Source organism: Vanessa atalanta, chromosome 4, assembly GCF_905147765.1.
Source record: "Vanessa atalanta chromosome 4, ilVanAtal1.2, whole genome shotgun sequence".
NCBI classification, from domain to species: domain Eukaryota; kingdom Metazoa; phylum Arthropoda; class Insecta; order Lepidoptera; family Nymphalidae; genus Vanessa; species Vanessa atalanta.
The window spans coordinates 5696063-5716555 of NC_061874.1; the positions used below are offsets into that span (position 1 = coordinate 5696063).

Below are 20493 nucleotides of genomic sequence, written 5' to 3' on the forward strand. Positions count from 1 at the left end.
AACTGTTATCTCTCTTGACTATTTATCACCTATAAAAATTGTTAATCAATATAATATAAATAAATAATTATTATGGTAACTAAATTTTTTTTTATTACTTGATACTTTGTATAATGTTAATATTTTTTTTTGTGTTTGTGTCATATACATATGAAACAAATATTTTTATCGTTTATTCTAGATAATAATAAATATATCGAGGTTCAAAGGATTATAAATCCAAAAATGAAATCCTTCGAGCCGGATTTGAACCAGCGACCTATGGATTACAACTAACGGCTATCTACAGTCCACCGCTCTACCAACTGAGCTATCGAAGGTGTGATACGTGTACTCGTATTCACTTACGTTTTTTAACAAAAGTGAAAGTCACTTCTTATCAATTTTATATAATTCTAGTCTCGTTTGTTAAGCTTCATCTTATATATATAATATGTATAACAACTTAACTTGCAGCTTTTTAAATGATCGCTGTGGAGATCTTTTTACATAAAATAAGACGTAAAGTATCCGTCAAAATGTGATCAGTGATTTTTAGAAATAGACGATTTTTTTTGTTGGTTCATAATAACTTGACCATAGTTACTATTTATTTGAATACGCATGCTAAATTCGAAAAGGTGCTTCTAGTGAAAAACAAACCAAGACAATCGCCGTAGAACTCAATTAAAATATTAGCAATGTAAACATCTTTATAACAGTACAACTTTAAAGCTACATACGTACTGTTACGGCGCATTCGTAAAGAGTAGAAAAATGAGTATGTTTTTATTTTAGAAGTTTTTATATGTTGTATCTATGCCTGGTAATTAAATTGAATATTTCATTCAAAAGACTATGTTTTCTACTTAAGATCTTTAACTTAATTTTTATATAAAGACCTAATACGTTTAATGGTGAGCGAAAATATAACCGTCGTTTCATTAATCGTTTAGAAACTAAAATATAAATGACTATATCGTAAAATAACAATCGGAATCATAAAAACCATAATTTCCGGGCACAGCGAATAACTACGTTTCAAAGCCAAAGCTGTAATTATACAGCCATGGTAATTGCTTTGCCAACAGAGGCTCTGACTTGTCGCGACGTTTAAAAAAAAACAGGTTTAAATTTTCAATCACCTGTATAGCTTATTTTCACAATAATTTAGTCGTTAATTATTTATTTCTTCTCTGTTATTTTGCATTTTCTTATTTGTATTTATAAAATGTTATAATTACTATCCCTACTATATACGATTACTCCTTCTTATTGGTTTAGTAATAATTATTAATGTGCAGCGTTCCAAATCCCGGCTCAGATCTTTTTTTTTTCTGTCAGTATTCTCATAATATCAACTTTAAGTTTGGCAGTTAGCTTTAACATTCCCGTGCCTCAGATACCATGTAAAGCCGCTGTGATCTCTCTACGATCGTGTAGAATTGCCAGACGTCCGGCATTAGGCGGACAAGAATAGTTTAAGGCTTTTATTAGAATTTATCTATTGAAATCCAGTCTTAGCCAGTACCAGCAGAGCGACGTAATGTTTAATGAGGTTAAAAAAAAATACGTTTTTAAAATCTTTGTTCTAGTATTAGTATATGAACTCAATTTTTAGGACAAGATCGAAAACGAAACTCACCATAGAACACGATCGTGACATATCAGAATATGATATGATATGATTGCGAAATAGAAAAATAATATACAAATTAAATTAATTATAACATTTAAATAATGTATATATTAACATAATGACAAACGATGCGATTTTTATAGCAGTATTATCACTGTAAGTAATAATGTATTAATTTTATATATGTATGTTGTTGTAAAACATATAGGTATCATTATTTTCTACCCGCCTATACTAAGAATATTATCGCTCACTGTCACATTTAAAAAAGTATAATCTCGTTTTTAAACAGCACCTAGCGCCTTACCGAAACGGGTAAATTCTAGCGGAAAATCCGATAAGGATCGATGTCCTTAAAATCATGAATAGCAATCCTTGTAACGAAAGGAGTCGTCGAGGATTGCTTTATCAGCCCTGTTTAATTGTTCGCGGGAGACTATCTCGCGGTTTACTGGCACCGATTGCCGCTATAAAATGTTATAGCCCTTTTGTTGTGCACTGTTGTCGCCCGAGTAATAGCGGTTTGAATTCGCGTGCTTGACTTTTGTTGTATGAGTTTGTTTTTCTTAATTTTTATTCTTCATTCTGTTGTGTTTATTTTGTTGTGTTTAGTTTATTCGTTTCAATTATATATTACCATCAAGCTGATCTATTAATGAAACTAAGGGAATATTGTCTAAGCATTAATATAAATAATGATTTATCACAACGAAATCATTTAACTTAAGAGTTGTTATTAATAAGCATTTCTGCCAGACAGCCTTAAAGTAAATCGCTATATAAACAAATAAAAATGGTGGCATTATTACATGTGACATTAAAAAACAAACACATAAAATTGAGTTTCGATATCTTTATACATACTAATATATTAATATTATATTAATTATTCATAGGGCGATCATTAATAATATATTAATTATTCATTCCATACAATATATTAAATAAATTATAGATTTTATAGTGTTTACATAATGATAATGTTACAAATTCTTATATTTTAATAATAAACTAAAGTATTTGTAATTAATAACATAAACATTAAGTAAGTCAAGTTTTCCTAACATGTCTTGTATAATTATCTACTCGTAGATACAAACACTACATAAATGTACAGACAACGTATAACAATACTTTGTATGTATTTTCACGCGTAACGTCTAAATTCCTAAATAAAATAAACGTGCTCGTGTAGAATCAGCCTTAAATTGTTGTCGAGTATCGTAAACACGTACGATCTACTTTGAATAATTTAGTTTAGAGCGAATTTCACGCACTTCCTCCTCGCAAAAACCGCGCATAAGAAATACATTTACTTTTGATATACATGCATTGAACAACTTTATTTTTTGACAAAACATATATATATATATATATATATATATGTTTACTTTTTATAATAAAGAGGAAAAAAATCAATAATTGAATTGATCATTGGTCATGATCAGAATGTACTTTAATTTAGTTAATACTTTAGTAAAATTAACTATGTAAGCTTGCTTCGGTGTAAAAACAATGAATGACCTAGACAGATTTAAATATAATGGATTAAATATACTTTTAATTATTTTTTACATCTATGATAAACTTATTCAATTAAATGAAGTTGCTTTGTTTTTGGTAATTCAAATTTATAATAAAATATATTTAATACTAAAATAATGTTACTTCCAACCGCCTCTACTTCATTCCAATAGAAAAGTTCGAACATTCTATATATGTATGTATTATTTATAAATATTAAACCACCGTTCAACATTCAGGCTTTTGTGAAAAAGACTCACGTTCATTGCAACCAACGCACCGTGATCCAATGTAACGCATGCCTCGCGAATCAAACTGCTAGTGATGGACGAATATCGATAGATGATTAAATCTTTCATTTAATATTTGTTATGGTATAAATATTGTATATACGATAAAAAAAGTAACCCATCAATGAGTTTGGCGGAGCAAAGGACGACCCTCTTTTTCAAGAGAAGAGTTGCAGTTTATTTCACCGCGCTACTCCAATAACAGACATACATATATATGTACGACACATAATATGGCAATTTCTTCCGACACATGCAGGTTTTCTCAAATATTTTTCTCTTATTTAAGTAAATTATATACAAAAATAAGCCGCATGATTAATCAGCGATGATTAATGGTCACCAGGATTTGAACCCACGACCTCAGGTTAATATCCAAGTAGTCTTCTTCGATATTCAAGTCAAATTGTCAGTGACTTATCAGAACAACAGTATGTCGGAGAAGGAGTAGAAAAAACATGTCCGAATATCCTTTCGAAAAATAGCAAAACTTCTCTATCGTTAAGTAGGAATCCAATTAACAACACAAGCTGAAAACGAACCAAACATCCTGTCATCCATGTTCAATTTTGAAATTATATACTCGAAGCTATCTTTTATTTTGGTATTTATATACGTAGCGAATGAGTTATATTTCTACGAATTAGTAATAATTATTATACAATTTATTTATACTAAAAATATCTATATCTGAATCCAGACGTAAAAATAGCCCATGTACTTTTAATTTTATTGTAAGTATGTAGAGGTTTTTTCATGGTTGTTGTCGACAGGCTTCTTAACATCCCTATAGAAATAAAATAGGATTCGTCAATAGTTCGGGATCGCTATTTGCGCTGCAAACAGGTCGCTTCTGCAAAGTGTAACGTAGTCATAGGCAGTAGGCACGTTTCTATGGAACGATTCACCTTCATAATATATTTGTCGGAGAACATGACTATGCGTATGCATGTTACACAAACTAACATGACATCCTTATCTTATGCACAAAGATTTTTGAAAACGTTACTGTAGAGGATATTTGTAACCGACTCGAGAGACAAAATACAATTAAGACGCACATTACATAAAAATTTGCTAATTGAATTACGTCCTGTCCAACAGTAATTAAGTTTTTAATGATGGAACTGTCGGAAGTGATTCGGCAACATAACACTATTAATTATCGATTCGATTATTGATACGAATTTATACAATAAAATAAAAAAATGTATCAATATTTTTTTGTCATGTCGAGGGTTTCTATGTATTATATATTTATTATGATTATTATTTAATAAATAGATTATAAATTTAACGCTATATTAACTTTAAGTAAAATTTTGGATTTCTTATATAGATGTAGCTTTTCATAACACAAAGCTTAACTGCTGAAAATATCTTTATTTCTAATAAAGATATTTTCATTAACTTAAAAAAAGTTTTTGTGCATGGATCATCAGGATTATCAGATTTGTAATTAGATGAATGAGATATCGTAGCAAACTCAAATAATATTTTACTCTTTTTTGATAATTCCTTTATTTTTCAATGTCGGCTGTCACCTTATGATCGACGCTAATACAGTCGCCACCGCTCCATCTACTTCACTCAAGCGTACTAAAGACAATGGTGTCATTCTTTTAGGTACCAGATAAACCAATCGATGGAATCTGCGACATGCAAAATAATTAAAATAATATATGCTTTTGGTTATTCTAAAAAATTATTACCAGAAGCATGTTAAGAAGACATATTACGTTTTGTTCTCCGCCCTACAAACGGTGTTTAACCAAGGTGGTGTTACTCATGGTTAATTACATCGAGCATTAGTCTCACCCAACAAAAATACAACCGCAATTCAACAAAAACAAACGTGAGGATTGCCTCTCAGCGGTGGTAATTTGTCAGGTGTTCTGCGATCAAAGAATATTTTACCTGTAGACTGTAAGATTTTCCTTTTTTTAGTAATATAAATTAAAACATACGTTTCGAGATTATCGATGGTAAAAATAATAATTTAAAAACATAATATATCTTATAATTAATATCGGGAAATGTTTTCTAATTTAGAAATAATTTATTTTTAATAAATATAAAAGTAATACTTGATAAGATTATTGCAAATACTCTTGTGTATATTACATAGTTTTTGAAACATAATATCACATAACATATAACATAATTTTATGAAATAAAAAAACATTAGCGATCTTTGCTCCTCTGGGAGGTAATGTACAGACTGCGAGACTGGGCGATTCTATGAGCAAATGCGTGGGAACAACCCGCAACGGTGCCGTGCCGTTGCGCCTCTAACGTCTTCTTCGAGGGGAATGAAATATCTAAACGCGAGTCTCTTAATGGTCCTCATTTATTTCTCCCGAATCTCGCACTGAGCGCTCGTAATTATTGCGTTTCCAGTAGGGTTATTAAGTTTTGCTTCGGTTAAAATGAGAAATGGTCACATTTATACCGCGCTCAACTTGATATCTTTGCACACCAAAGGGTTCAAATTTAATTTTAGATCATGATATTACGATAATTAATAAAATTGTTGAATCGGCTTGAAAAATACAAAGATAATATTTAACTATTCGTTATTGTATTGTATTTTATAAAAAAAAGAAGTCGATATTATAATTCCATCGCAATTCCGATTTTTATTGAATGTGTTAATTTTCGACCCGGTGGTAAATTTTTGACTATCAATGAGTAAGAGTGATACTTCTATATTAAAGAAAGATTTTTGACTTTGACTTGACTTCTGACTTTATCACAGAGCTATGAGCTTATTGTTGCATTAGTTTTTTTTTATAATTTTCTTTAACGCCTATGTAGGTTCAATGATATATGGAATATATAAATTAATTCCCAAAAATGATATTTAAATTACGTATCATAATCACACCCTTATATTGTCGAACCAACCGAAAGTTAGATCTTTCCTGATGCATTTTACTCGTATTTGATCTTCTGTAAATACCGATTTTAGCTTTTAGAGATTTGTTGATTTTCACAATACATATGTTTACTAACGGCATTTTGAAGGTAAATATTCAAAAACTCGCTGACGCGTTATTTTCTACGACTCCTTTTTTATTAATTAATTATAATTAGGATTTGATTACATTTCTTATATTATGGTTCAGAGGGGCATAATATAACATATTTATAGGAGTACTAGATTTTGTTTGTGTTTAGATGCCTCGACAATAGAAATCTTGAAAAGTGTTAATATATTTTTTTTTATTTTAATGCCTTAGGGCATAAAAGATTTAATTTCATGTGATAATCTTAAGGTTATTGTTGTTGAAGATAATATCAGCAGCTCATTGTCACGCAACAGCGATACGAAGTGCTCAGCTCATATTTTATGAGGCGCCTGCCGGCGTTAACAAATTCCTAACTTTGTTAAGATAACACCGCGCGGCTAAGCCTTCTGACTTAAACTTCAGCAAATCCTGCATAATATGCCATGTATAACTTTGATACGAACTTCATTTTAAACCTAATTACGAGTTTATATACTTTAATCTTTACTTATAAGTCTTCCATTGGGTTCCAACAATTATACTACGGAATATAAAATTTAATTATACAAAATAACATTTACCTTGTATTCAAAAACAATATAAGTCTATTTGTGTAAAGTGGAATCTATTAATAACCAATACCAAGTCAGACATTTTTATTTTAAAGATCATTTTGTTAACATTATTCTGAAGTTAAGAATTAATTAATTATATAAATAACTACCATAAGTATTTTTCAATGGTATATTTGAATTATATTTTAAAATAAATGGATTAAATGAGGATTTTATTAATCCGAATAACAAAAAATTGAATTTGGAGAAACATGTAGGACGATCGGATGACAGCTTTACAGTATATTTAAGAGGCAACTTAAATATTTTGGCTTTGATTGATAGATGAAAGTAAATATGGTAATTAATTAATTGTCTGTAATTTAAATACAAGCGTCATCAAATATCCGAAGCAGCCGAACGATTTGTACCCCGCTCGTAACTATGCGCCTTACGTGGTGTAAGGAAATTTGTGATTGGCACGCCGTGATGTGTACTCTACCAAGTTATTATTAGTTACAACTACTTTATTAGTTATGCCTGCTAGCTCTTTTTACCTTTTACTTGGTGGAAATGCTTTGTGCTACGTACCAGCCACTCATCAGATATTCTATCGCCAAACAGCAATACTTAGTATAGTCGTGTTCTGGTTTGAAGGGTGAGGAAGCCAGTATAACTACAGGCACATATTTTCTTAGTTCCCAAGGTTGGTGGCGCATTGTAATTAAATTGGATCTAAGGAATGGTTAATATTTCATACAGCGACGTTGTCTATCAGGTTGCCCATTTGCTCGTACGACATATACCATAAAAAGCTCAGATTATAAAACATAGGCAGATAGAGCGCGTGTAAAATTTTTATCTTCGTGTGTTCCATATACATACATGTGAACCTTAATCGTATTTTATGACGGATTAAAAAAAGATAAATAAACGATACGCATTTTTAACGGATCATGATATTGATATTCTTATTTTGTTGTAAGAAGTAATACATGTTTAATATTTTGATTGTAGAGTAATCTGCCCGTAGAATTTCTTAGTGGCCTCAACTCCAAATGCTCCGAAAGCGCCTCGAGGCACGAATGCCAGCCAAGACAAACCAAAATCTTATCAAGCGGCCGCCATGTTGGTCTCGTTAATAAGCAAAACTGCACACAAGGGCCGCCATAACTTACCTGAAGGCTGTTTGTGGAACATATTGCGCCGCGCCATACGCAAACACTACGTACCAATAACTTATGAGCGGTCGTGACGTTCATAACCACTCTGGATCGATTGATTTAATTATTATGAGTAATAATGTTTTTTGCTTTAAAAATTATTACTATTAAATTAACTCCTGACTTTGACAAAAGCTCGAACTTGTCTTTACAGTATAAACGGCTACTTTACTCAATCCCTATAATTTGTACCAATAGTTTTCCTTCATAAACTTTTTGAATGGTATATTAATCTATTTGTATATTATGATATTTTTTAAATATATTTTAAATACCTATTACCGATATCAATTTAATATCATGATAAAGCTTTCTTTGTCTTTCTTTCTTTATACATTTTCGAGTACAATAAGAAACCCGTCTCCTATCAAACCATAGAAATTACACCATGACATTCAATACTTTGACTTTCTATTTTAATAGAAAAATCTTTGAAATAGGATTTTCTTTCGAGAATTAAAACGTTAGAGTTGTGCTTGTTATATAGCTTTAACTTTTAAAAATATATATTATTCATACTATTTTTAGCTCATAAAATAAAGAAGGTTTCTGACTCTATCTTCAAAGCGGTACATTTTGTAGCAATTAGTTAATCTACAATCCTTAGATTCGTCGCGAGCGAATGAGTGCCCCTTCTGAAAACACTTCACATATTAAGACATTTAGACAATAACAAATATATTTTTTTATTTTTATACTATCTTTAGTTTCAAATTTAATGACAGAAATATATTTTGATGTCTCAGGAAACAATATAATATTGCGTAATGTTTTTTTTTTCTTATTAAATTTGTCTGCTGTTAAAATCTGATCGCATCGTATAAACGGTATCACGAAAGAAAGGACTAACTTGCTCATCTAAACCGAGATGTCGGGGAATCTGTAACAAAACGGCCATCGAGCCAACTCCAGACAATAAACAAAGTCGAGATAAGCGAGTTGTGACTTCATTGTTCTGTCGGGAATCGAGACAGGGAGGCGGTTGCTTATGAAATAAGTTTCCGCCGCTTAATGTGGTTCTTAATGCAATTTGAAGAAGACTAATTTGTTCTTTACATGGATTTTTCTAAAGACCCATGCGCTTAGAATAAGTATAATAGAACAAAAATATAAGAATTAAAAGTGTACAGTTGACAAAACTGATGTGGTGGATAGCATCCATCGTGTAGACAAGTAACTAATATATCTAGTAAGCACCTCTTTTAAAATATAATTCTACATATTATATTTAACACAACTCAAATGCTTTAAAACTATTATTATTTCAACAATGAACCCAATTTTGTTTGAATGTTTCTTTGAATTAAAGATAAATTAAATTTTATTGAGGCTAATTTTTCCCAATCTTCATTATGTCTTCGGAGACAACCCTGCTCGATATGGCCCATCGAAAGTTCGTTTAAGTAATGTCACTTTATCGCCCTTCCCCTTTCGAGACGACTGAGATGCAAATACACAAGTTCATATGAGTAAAAGAGACGAAATTCGAACGATAATATCCTATAATCACACTTTTGTTTTCCAATCGCTGCTAACGATTATTGGCATGTTATTCGGATGTCGTTTTGAAATTGCTTTAGTGCTTTGAGATAAGTCGTTAGTAAGTTCAATAAAAAGGAAACAGCTATTAAAAGTACAAAACTCGATTATATTATTCTTTGTATTTATTTAATTAATCAATTTTTTACAACATACAATATTTTGTGTTGTGTTATGTTGTCAACAGATTCGACGTGACAGTAACTGCGTTATAAAGTAATCAAGCTTTTAACTTTTTTACATAAATTAAAATTCAACCTTTGATTTACAAAATTGAAAAGCAAATTTAAAAAGTAAACAATTTGTGATAGGAGCTACTACTCATTCAGACAAAGTAACGAAAGAGGTTGAATGTTTGAAATTGCAGATTGGCAGGCAATATGCATATCCTTCACTAACTGCAACCCAAATTTAACTGAATATTCATTATTTATCGAATTAATTCCAACCATTATTTTATTCAAATGAAGTTAAACTACATCCATTATATTTATTAATAATAAAAGAAAACAAATGGATAAGGATTATGTTTAAAAAAATATATATTTTTTTTATATTTTATTATTTAATATATATGAACTGTGCAACACGTTACGTCTTTCAAAGATATATTTTGCACTCACATCCAATTTTAAAATGTCCTCAAACCATACATAATACAAAAGGATTTTACGAGAGCTTAACGTTTAAATTAGTTTAGTCCCCTACAGAACCACAACGAAGGGTTGCAAAATTTAAATTACAAATAAAAGTACTGAAAAATATCTACGAGTGGGTAGTGCCTCAATAACGACTTCCCTTAATTAAAGCGGAAAGGGTAATAACGAGAAATAATCCAAAAACTTGACTAAAATTATCGTCAAAGACTTTGTTAATTATACACTTCAGTAAATAAATCTATTGGTTTTATTTGACATTTTAGAATAAGTATTTGAGAGCTAAGTTGTATTTAATTCTTTGAACTTAATGTATATTGTGTTTATCTCATAATTTATGTCTATAAACATTTTCCTCGTTCAAACAACTAAGGAAATATTAAGCGACCTTTTTTAATTGTGGTTTAAATTTGGGTATTTGGATTTTCTTTGCCACATTTTCATTCCTATTTGCACTTAAGTGTCCTAACTTATAGGGTATGGATTGATATTGGCACAACGACCCCGATTTGGCACGCATCCGTCACGCTTCAGAGAACTAACCGCTCAGCTGTGACAGATGTATCATATTGAAATATGTCACCCGACTGGCCGTCTGTCCGTCACGTAGTTGCCCCGAGGAATATTCTCTTCAAAGTAGGTACCTGAATTTGAACTAAACGCTTCACTGAATATTAGCAAATATGCAATATGGATGTCATATATTAGATATTCAGAAATACCTATTCGTGAGGAAATATGTATGTGATATATCTTATCTATCCGTTGTAAAGTAGGTAATATTAAATATTAATAGTGTGTACATTGTGATGTCTATCATGCATCTGTATAACTATGACTTACAATATACATAATACAGTTTTTTTAAAGCTATGTAAAACATTTGTCCTATCCATTTTCTTTATCAAATAATTTTAATTGGTACATTATCTTACCATAAATATACAAGTGATATAGAAATACAATTTGCCTAGAAACAAAATGTCATATATACATTGCAATAATAATAGTGTTTATTATTTTGTCTAAAACCGGAAATCTGAAATTTGTCTGCCGGATATTATTTTACGAGAATGAAAATATGTATAGCCTTTTACATAAATATGGACATAAATGTTCAACATCTGTATTGTTTACACTCGTACGGATTTTATGTCTAAGTTGTGTCTATTTGTAAGTAAACGGAAATTATCCTAGCTTTTGTTGATGTTCACACGAAAAGGTGGTGCAGCGGCTATTGCTACAATTGTAATAATAATAAAAAAAATACCAGTACACCAATGGATTCAAAAACGACAAGAATTATGAGCATACAATAGATTTCTGAATGAGGTGCGCACAGAAAATGATCAAGGTTATGAAAATTTATGTCCAATGAAAAATTAAGATTTTGAATATTAGAAAAAGTTACTTCCTATAATACAAAAAAAAAGAAACAATAATTAGATCGTCACTAACATTGTTATTTTTAAGTTACGTTTAGAATACGACTAAAATTCCGACTTAAATGTTCAAAGATCTGGTAGCCCTTCTACAAAAAATGATAAGGCTCTTTGTTGTCTTCTTACTCCACGTTAAACCCGTTGTGTGAACACAAACGAAAATGTCAAACTTGTTCGAAAGCTTTTCAACTACAAATAGACACTTGGACACGAAGTGTTCACAGCGGCTGATGCGACACTTATCATCGTATTACAATAAATTTTGTAATCAGAGATACTCATATTGATACAAAAACATACAATGTATAGTAAGTGTACCGAGTAAAGTATCGTAGTCTAAACGTACCATGAAATGTGATTAATAGATTTATAGAAAACATTATTTAAACTGACACGATATTTTTATTGAAATAGATAAGTATTTATAGTATTTTATTTCATAAAATATTCAATCCTGCACCTACAAATCTCCTCCAAATCAAAAATACTTATCATTTAATTAAAAATAAAAATTAATAAAATGTAAGGAAATCTTTCCATTTTAAAAATAAAAACCGGATTTTTTTTTATATTACAGGTAGTTTTAATATGGGGTACCGTATTCGCGCAGGTAGGAGGTGGTTTTCCTAAAAAAAGGACTGTTTTGGTGGACAAACAGAGGAGAAAAAGGTACTGAACTATTATCTATTATTATCTTTACCTATTCATAAGTAGATTATTTATCTTAGAATAAATATAAGTACCTACAAATTAATATTATTTATATTAAGAAACAAGTTAAAATTAGTTCTACATTATTTTTATTCTAATGCTTATGTGTGTTAGTCAGGTGCATTTCAGTGTCGTCTGTAATTATAAACTAATTTATTTATTTTACTTGTTTCTGCACCCTTTTCTCTAATAGGTACACTATAATAGGTATCATCGTAGCTTGCATATCGTCGCGAACTCGGTTGATAGTCAAGTTCTACGTAACCTCCTTCCTCACGTCTTAATTGGCCTTTTTCTGAGCCTGCATACCTTGGATCTTCATAGATTGTTATTGTTTGTTTCCGATGTGCAACCACAGGTGCATTAATTGGTCTTTCAGCAACTGGATCTGCTCTAGATTCTCCATACCGATAACCATAACCATGATTGGGACCATATCCATAACCTCCATCATGACGTATGCCATGATCATCATAATATCCTGGGCCACTGTAATCACGTTTCCATCCGGGATTTCGGTCCCAACCAGAACTATCCCAATCCCTTCTATTATTATTCCAATTTTGCCAATCCCATCCTGGATCGCGATTATGATGAGGGACTTGATACTCATGGCGATCGTGAAGTTTGCCTCTGTCATAAGAATCGTGTCCTTTACGATATTTATTATAATTTTCTGAATTATCCAAATAGTATTTATTTCCGTAATCATGGTGGTTTAAATGTTTATTACCGACATCTCCAAATTGATTTGATCCCCCATTACGATAATTGTTTCTTAAATACTCCTGTCCATTATTATGGGAACCTTCGTAACTTCTACGTCCATCGTTGTCATATTTATTTAATCTGCTATGATATCCGGATTGATCGCCTTCATCGTTAATATCATCAAAATAAGTACTCTTATTCGAAGATTCGTCTTTATGATAAGAATTTTGAAAACCTTGTTTATGGTGACCTTTTTTATGCCCCCTTTTAAAACCATCTGATTGATTATCTTCGCTTTTATCTTGCTTATTATTGTATCCTCCATAAGCATCATTTTCTGAGGAAATCTTGCTTTCGTGGTCATTCTTGAGATATTTCGTATCCTCATTTGCTTTTGAATAATGATTTGAATGAGTGTCTTTAATTTCACTATCTACATGATGATCTTTCACTGCCTTATCTTTTTCCAATTTAATAGATTCCAGTTCTTCATTGTGCGATATATCCTTCAGATGTTCCTCTAACGCATCCTTAATCACCGATGCATTAACCCTTGTAGTCAATAAAAAAACACAAATTGTTATATTAAAGTAAAACTTCAATGAAAAATTCATCGCATAACACTAAATCAATGTAATGTGTTATCACTATGGCATGCAGATTTTCAATAAAAGAGACTCTTATAAAAACAGTTTTATATAGAGATTACGTAGTGCTGGTTTTTCGCGGTGAATTAGGACACAATGTCAGGAAATACGAAGGGGAACAATGGCCACAACAACATAGATACCCTGTCCGTGACATGATGATTTTGAACCAAGACTACGAGTGAGTACCTCAGCTCAATAGAGGTCACTATATCGGAAATAAGAGGCAATAATCGAAGGTTATTTATTACAAGCTTTTATTTAACATAACTTAGTGTTTGTGGGTCAAGTTAAAACATTGCAGATAACTACAAAACTTTATTCGTATTGGTCAACCTAAAAGAATCAATTAAAAGCTTGCTTTTTACGAAAATATTATTTTTTATTTAATTGCTAACAACTGATTATTGCCTGATAATGTGTAAATATTACTTATGGTACTATTACTTAATAAAACTTGTATCATTAATAAATTAAAATTAAATCTCGTAACAATTGAAGGATAACTTCAATGTCTACTCCAAATCTGTGCCTTTATTTACATTTCTTGTTTTAACGAGACGGTAGCCTTGTATAAAGCGTAGGATTTTTCTATAAAAATACTGAATCGAATTTAATCAAAACTTAATCAAGTAACAGTACAACATAGCAATGCAGGTCGTTATATTGCGTAATTTTTAACTTTAGAATGCTCCGGTCGGTCGCTTGCTTTGCTATATTGTGGTCCAGAGTTCAAGAACATAGCTGCGACATTCACATTGCTTTTAGGAAAGCTACGTGTCCTACAGTCCTTCAAATCAGTGAATTACGTTGTGTATATTTTACATAAATATCTCAAAGGGAAATAGGTTATAATTTAAACCCGTAAACAAACACAAACAAACATTGGTTATAAGTATGTTTATTTTCATGTAAAGTGTAATTCACACATTTAAAAAATATTATCAAAAACATCTCTCACATTTTCTCTTTTATATGTAAAGGACAAAATAATTTTAAGGTTTTTGTTTTAAATACTTAATTAAAATCATTTTCTTACTTACAGAAATATTTAAACAGTACAAATTGAATAACTATCTTATCAGTGATTTGTAGAAAGAAAGTAAAATGCTACTAAAAGGCAAAAGCTTTAATATTAAATGCTCACGTAAATTAAAAAAATGTTAAATAATCATGAAACACGGAATAAAAAAGGAAAGCAAAGCAAAGACACAAATAATACCCGACGATGCCGAATAAATAAGTTATTAATACTAACAAAATATCCTGTTTAAAATACTCAATAAAAATTTTAATTTAAACATTTTTGAAAGATATTTTCCATCTGATGAATATTGAGACCAAAACTCGTTTCAAAAGTGTATTTTATTTAAAAAAAATGTACAGATAAATTATATACTATCATTAAGAGGAAACAATATATTTTTTAATATAAAGTATTATTTAGCTAAAGGGCCATTCATCTCTTTGATGTCTAATAGTTCGATTTTCGACTTTAGTTCTTGTACTAGGTTCTCCCTTGGTACTTCTTCTTCTTGCCTGGTTGAAATATTACGTATTTTGACTAGGCCACGTTTAAGTTCAGATTCGCCTAGAATCACGGCTAAAGGAATACCATTCTCTTCACAGTGTTGCAGCTGATTTAGCATTTTGGGATTCTTTTTGTAAGATTGCTCGGTCTGTAAAAAATATTAAGATTTTTTTTAAAAGAATAGTAATATAAAATATAATTTATGATAAACTTTTATTGGCGTTATATCAACAGCCTGTAAATTTCCCACCGCTGAGCTAAGGCCTCCTCTCCCTTTGAGGAGAAGGTTTGGAGCATATTCCACCACGCTGCTCCAATGCGGGTTGGTGGAATATACATGTGGCAGAATTTCGTTGAAATCAGACACATGCCGGTTTCCTCACGATGTTTTATTCACCACTGAGCACGAGTTGAATTATAAACACAAATTTGAATTGGCGTTATTTATAAAAATTATTATTATAACCACGCCTCTGGTAGCTTAAAAACCACCGATCCCACAATACTACTAATTTACTAAAGTACTACATATATGTTACTAAGTACTGAGTAGCAATAACTTAATAAGCATGACATACTTTCGTGCTAATACTGAGTACGTCAATACTTTAAGAGGCCGTGTGTTACCTTAATGCCGGCATTCCACAGCTCAGCGCAAATCCTCATCCGCTCGTCGAGGAAGTTCTTCTGCGCGGAGGCGACGTACACGTCGACGTCGCTGGTGCGCACGCTGATGTCTCCGGCCGCCAGCTTGGCCTCCAGCACGGAGAACACGCGCTCCACGCCGATACTCACGCCCACGCACGGGACCTGCGACCGTTACCATTGCACATCGGACACCACTACGACTTCACATGACGGTTTGAAATGCTGTACCGAGGAATTAACTTCGATTTCGTACTTCGAAGAAGTTACATGAATCCCTTTTTTGAAAGTTTTTACTTGGACCTAGTCCTACCAGGACTTTGTGGAAGCCCGTCTGGGTAGATAACACCCACTCATCAGATATTCTACCGCCACAGCAATAATTAGTATTGTTGTGTTCCGGTTTGAAGGGCGAGTTAACCAATGTAATAGCGGGCGCAAAAGACATGACATCTTAGCTCCAAAGGTTTGTGGCGCATTTTTGTGATGAATGGATATATATATATATAAATAGAATGAATAATATTTCTTATCAGTGTACCACATACTATCAGATGGCCTTTTTGCCTGTTCGCTTAACAATAACATAAGAAAAAAAAATTAAGATTCTTCTATAAATTCCTCAGAGATTAATTGTTTCTTTCAGAACGTGCGTGTATGAGTTATGCCTACCATCGTGTGTTTTATGAGTATGTTTTTCATAGCAGTTATTTCATCGCCTATATTTTGACAATATAAATGATGGTTAAATTAAAATCAATTTTATCTGATATCTAATAATAAGCATAACAAACAGTAAGTATGAATTAAATTGCATTCGGTTATCGAGAACAATGTCGATCAGACATTATAGACGACGAATGATTGCGTAATTATTTTAGAAAGTAAGATGTTAGGTCATCGACTTTCATTTCGTTATAAATGCTGAGTGCCACAATATAATTACTATGACGTTTTAGTGATACAAATATTTTGACATTTGTTTTTATTAGATATATATTTACATTACGGTGACGTGTTTTTATAAAAGATAGGAACAATTTTAATTTTTTTAGAGATAACGTTAGCCAATTTAATTTTTTACCTGTTTATTTTTCGAGTCGAACATACCAACAAGGTTATCGTATCGTCCCCCACCGGCTATTGATCCAACTGTTTGGTCTTCATTGCCTATTTTGATTGGTTCTGTAAAAGACAATACTCATAATTTAAAAAAAATACTTTTTATCTTGTCAAAGCAGAATGAAAAAAGATTCTTTATAATTTTTTGTTCAATAGTTAGTTTCATAGTATTTATGTATAAAAAAAATATATATATTAATTTATATAAGTTACAGTATTTGTGTCTAAAATACTTACGCGTTAAAACAGCTTCATAAATAACACCAGTGTAATAGTCTAAGCCTCTAGCCAGACTTAAATCAAACAGTATCTTGTCCTTGATACCAAGAAGGTCGCAATAATTTAGCAACAATTTTATTCCTTCAAGACCTTCGACTGCTCCTTTAGATTTAGACAACTTTTCATCTTGCAGAAGTTTGTCTGCTAATTCAATGCTTCCATTTAATCTAACATATTCTCCAATACGATCAGCTGCATCAGGTGTTACACCTTTTTCATTTATCATTTCTGTGCGTACTTCATCCCATGTAGACTATTGTAATAATAAATAACATGTTTAAACAAAATTTATAAACACAACTTAAGAAAATTTCTTGTAAATCAGCACTATCAAAATTATTTCTAATTCTCTCATTCAAAAAATAAATGCAATCAAGTCAGCAAATGACAAGATTCATTATGAAATTGTTACAATTTACCTTATCGAGTTTGTCAATAGTGGAACAAGTAGAGCGGAACTTATCTGCCGATACTCCACAAGCTTCGAACATGCCATCAAGTAACCGCCTGTGATTAACTTTAAGGACATACTTTCCAATATCTAAGGCATCTAATATTTCTGTAACCACTTTAAGACATTCAGCATCCGGTACCATCAAGTCATATTGACCAGCAATATCAAAATCCTGAAAATAAAAAACAAAAAAAATACATATTCATATTAAAAAAGAATTAAATATTAATGGTTTACAGGTTTTATAAGTAATGTACCTACAAATACTTCACTTATACAACTTAATCAAAATGTAAAATATATGTATTGTAATGGATATAGAATTATTAAATAAGCTACAAATATAAGCTTTTTTTTTTAATTCTTAAATCTTAAACATACTGAAAATGTGTTAATACTCCGATTAGAGCTTCAGGCACCAATATTATAAATTTATTCTAATTGTTAGTTAATAAAATCAAATAAACTTACACATTGATAGAATTCCCTGTACCTCCCTCTTGTCATGGCTGGGTTATCTCTTCTGTACACTTTAGCAATGTGGTACCTTTTCAATGTATTTATTTTATTCATTGCCAGGTATCTGGCCAAAGGTACTGTTAAGTCATATCTCAGAGATAGTATCTCACCACCCTGGTCTTTTAAATCATAGATTAGCTTTGAATCTTCACCATACTTTCCAGTTAAAACTTCCTATAAAATCAGTCATAAATAACAATAAGATAACTAATAATAGATGGATAAGAAGTATAGATATTTAAATATAGCAAATATTTTTCATACAATTAAGTTCTTGAGTGAAAAAGTAAAATCAAGCAGTTATATTTAATAGTATGAAATTAAAATCTCAATTCTTTTAAGCAAATAAGTTTACTGGAAAAAACAGTGTTTTTTTTTGAAAGATAAATATACCTTTAATTCAAAAACTGGTGTATCGATACATTCTGCTCCGTGTCTCTTAAACACTGTGATGATTTTTTGTAAAACATTATTCCGAATTGTCATCTGCTGAGGATTATAGTCCCGTGTACCTTTTGCAGTCTTGAGTACAAACTTCTGAGGTGCAGCATCTTCAGAACCTAACTGAGCTTTTAATGCTAACAACTTTGAGACTTCTTCTTTAATCTAAAAATAATACGATGTAATAATAAACGCATATACGATCATGGCCTTATAAGATAGAAAGTAAATCAACTGTGGTGAAGTTTTATATACAAAAAAACCAACCTCTACACTTAACTGTACAGAAAAAACACATGTGCCTATGTTATCAAATCATACAAAATATGCATATAGCAAATTACATGTAAAAAAATATTGCAAATAAAATAAAAATATTGCATAGTGATAAAAAAAAAATAACATTTTTCTTGAGTATACTACATGCATACTAACAAAAAAAAAATTTAAAAAAATTAAAGATTTTATAAAAAGAGATAGATTTACTAAAAGCATATACTAAAAATGTTTACATTTATAAGCCATCACTATCAATACCTTGCAATAAGAAGTTGTTGTAATCGTTTTTTTGACACTGCTTCTATAAATCAAGTTGTGTAACCATAGCTTGGTTGCTCTATTTTCTAAAACTCTCAAAGCTTTATGCAACATCTTTGAAAGATTTTCCCAGCTTCAAATAATCCACTATATGATTCCTCGTCACCACTGTTTTAATTGAAAATTAGGACCGAAAAAAGAAATGTATAGATCAATTTAGTATTTTATATTTGCATAAAATTTTGTGGTAACAAGCAACCATATGTGGAGGTTCATAGATCTCAAAATCTAATCTACTAGCTTTTATTTATAAGTGCATACTGACATCTAATTTTTATAATAAACAACCAACCTGCTGATCAATACTTTTATTAGTGGCATTATAGTTTTTTACCATACAATTTAAGTGATAGCTCTCTGGAAATAAAGATCTCTCAGAGTCACTGAAACTCCGCATATGGTACCACCATCTCTTTAAATGGGGATAATTTTGTAAGTGTACATTACAATCTAATTTACTGTGTGTTTCAATGTCAACTTTACTAGGCATGTGGCCACTTAGGTAACTAAATTGAGAGAGGTGTTTATTTATTTCTTCGAGATTTCCATAAAAACTTTTAACCGTCTTAACCTACAAAATGATTACCTTCGTTAGTTTCAACATGACGCAATTTGTTTCTAACAATAAAGAAACATTTAAGTGTCGTCTATAAACTTTAAGTAACCAACCTTTTCACTTGATTCCTTGGCAGCTTTTAATTTTCTTACAAGATCACCTTGTTCTTGAATTTTTTGCAATAGAGTTTCTTGAGAATCAGTCATAATTATAAGTACAAAATAGTTAAAATAATATGTAACAATCACTCTACACTCAAGGCTATGTCTGAAGTAAATGTAATGCTATGAGTGTTCTAACTGTGAAATAATTGCAGGTTAACTTTTCCTCTCAAGTCAGTCTATCCTTTCATTTAGGTAAAAAATTGCTCCAACGTCAGACGGAGACACAAAATTTTGATTGTCAAGAACTCAAGTGTCACTG

General features: G+C 31.0%; 2 protein-coding genes and 1 non-coding gene across 5 annotated transcripts; all 3 read right to left on the minus strand.

Moving 5' to 3' along the window:
* Positions 1–231: 231 nt before the first annotated feature.
* Trnay-gua lies at positions 232–320 on the minus strand. Its single transcript is given in 2 exon segments — positions 232–267; positions 284–320. It is a non-coding gene; the product is annotated as a tRNA-Tyr (tRNA).
* A 12373-nt stretch (positions 321–12693) lies between these two features.
* On the minus strand, positions 12694–13893 carry LOC125077970 (GATA zinc finger domain-containing protein 14-like). Its single transcript, XM_047690105.1, has one exon. The coding sequence runs from the start codon at positions 13891–13893 to the stop codon at positions 12694–12696; it is 1200 nt and encodes a 399-aa protein (XP_047546061.1).
* Positions 13894–14877: 984 nt separating this feature from the next.
* On the minus strand, positions 14878–20465 carry LOC125078011 (histidine--tRNA ligase, cytoplasmic). Of its 3 annotated transcripts, none has more exons than XM_047690152.1 (9): positions 20184–20465; positions 19807–20085; positions 18870–19082; positions 18429–18650; positions 17923–18129; positions 17462–17756; positions 17187–17287; positions 16085–16267; positions 14878–15605 (listed from the first exon to the last, which is right to left on the minus strand). In XM_047690152.1, the coding sequence occupies exons 1-9, from the start codon at positions 20274–20276 to the stop codon at positions 15366–15368; spliced, it is 1833 nt and encodes a 610-aa protein (XP_047546108.1). In that variant the 5' UTR covers positions 20277–20465; the 3' UTR covers positions 14878–15365. The 3 variants fall into 3 exon arrangements, with proteins under 3 accessions (XP_047546108.1, XP_047546109.1, XP_047546110.1); XM_047690153.1 differs by lacking the exon at positions 19807–20085 and adding an exon at positions 19455–19622 and having other exon boundaries at positions 14883–15605; positions 20184–20464; XM_047690154.1 differs by lacking the exon at positions 19807–20085 and having other exon boundaries at positions 14888–15605; positions 20184–20464.
* Positions 20466–20493: the final 28 nt, after the last annotated feature.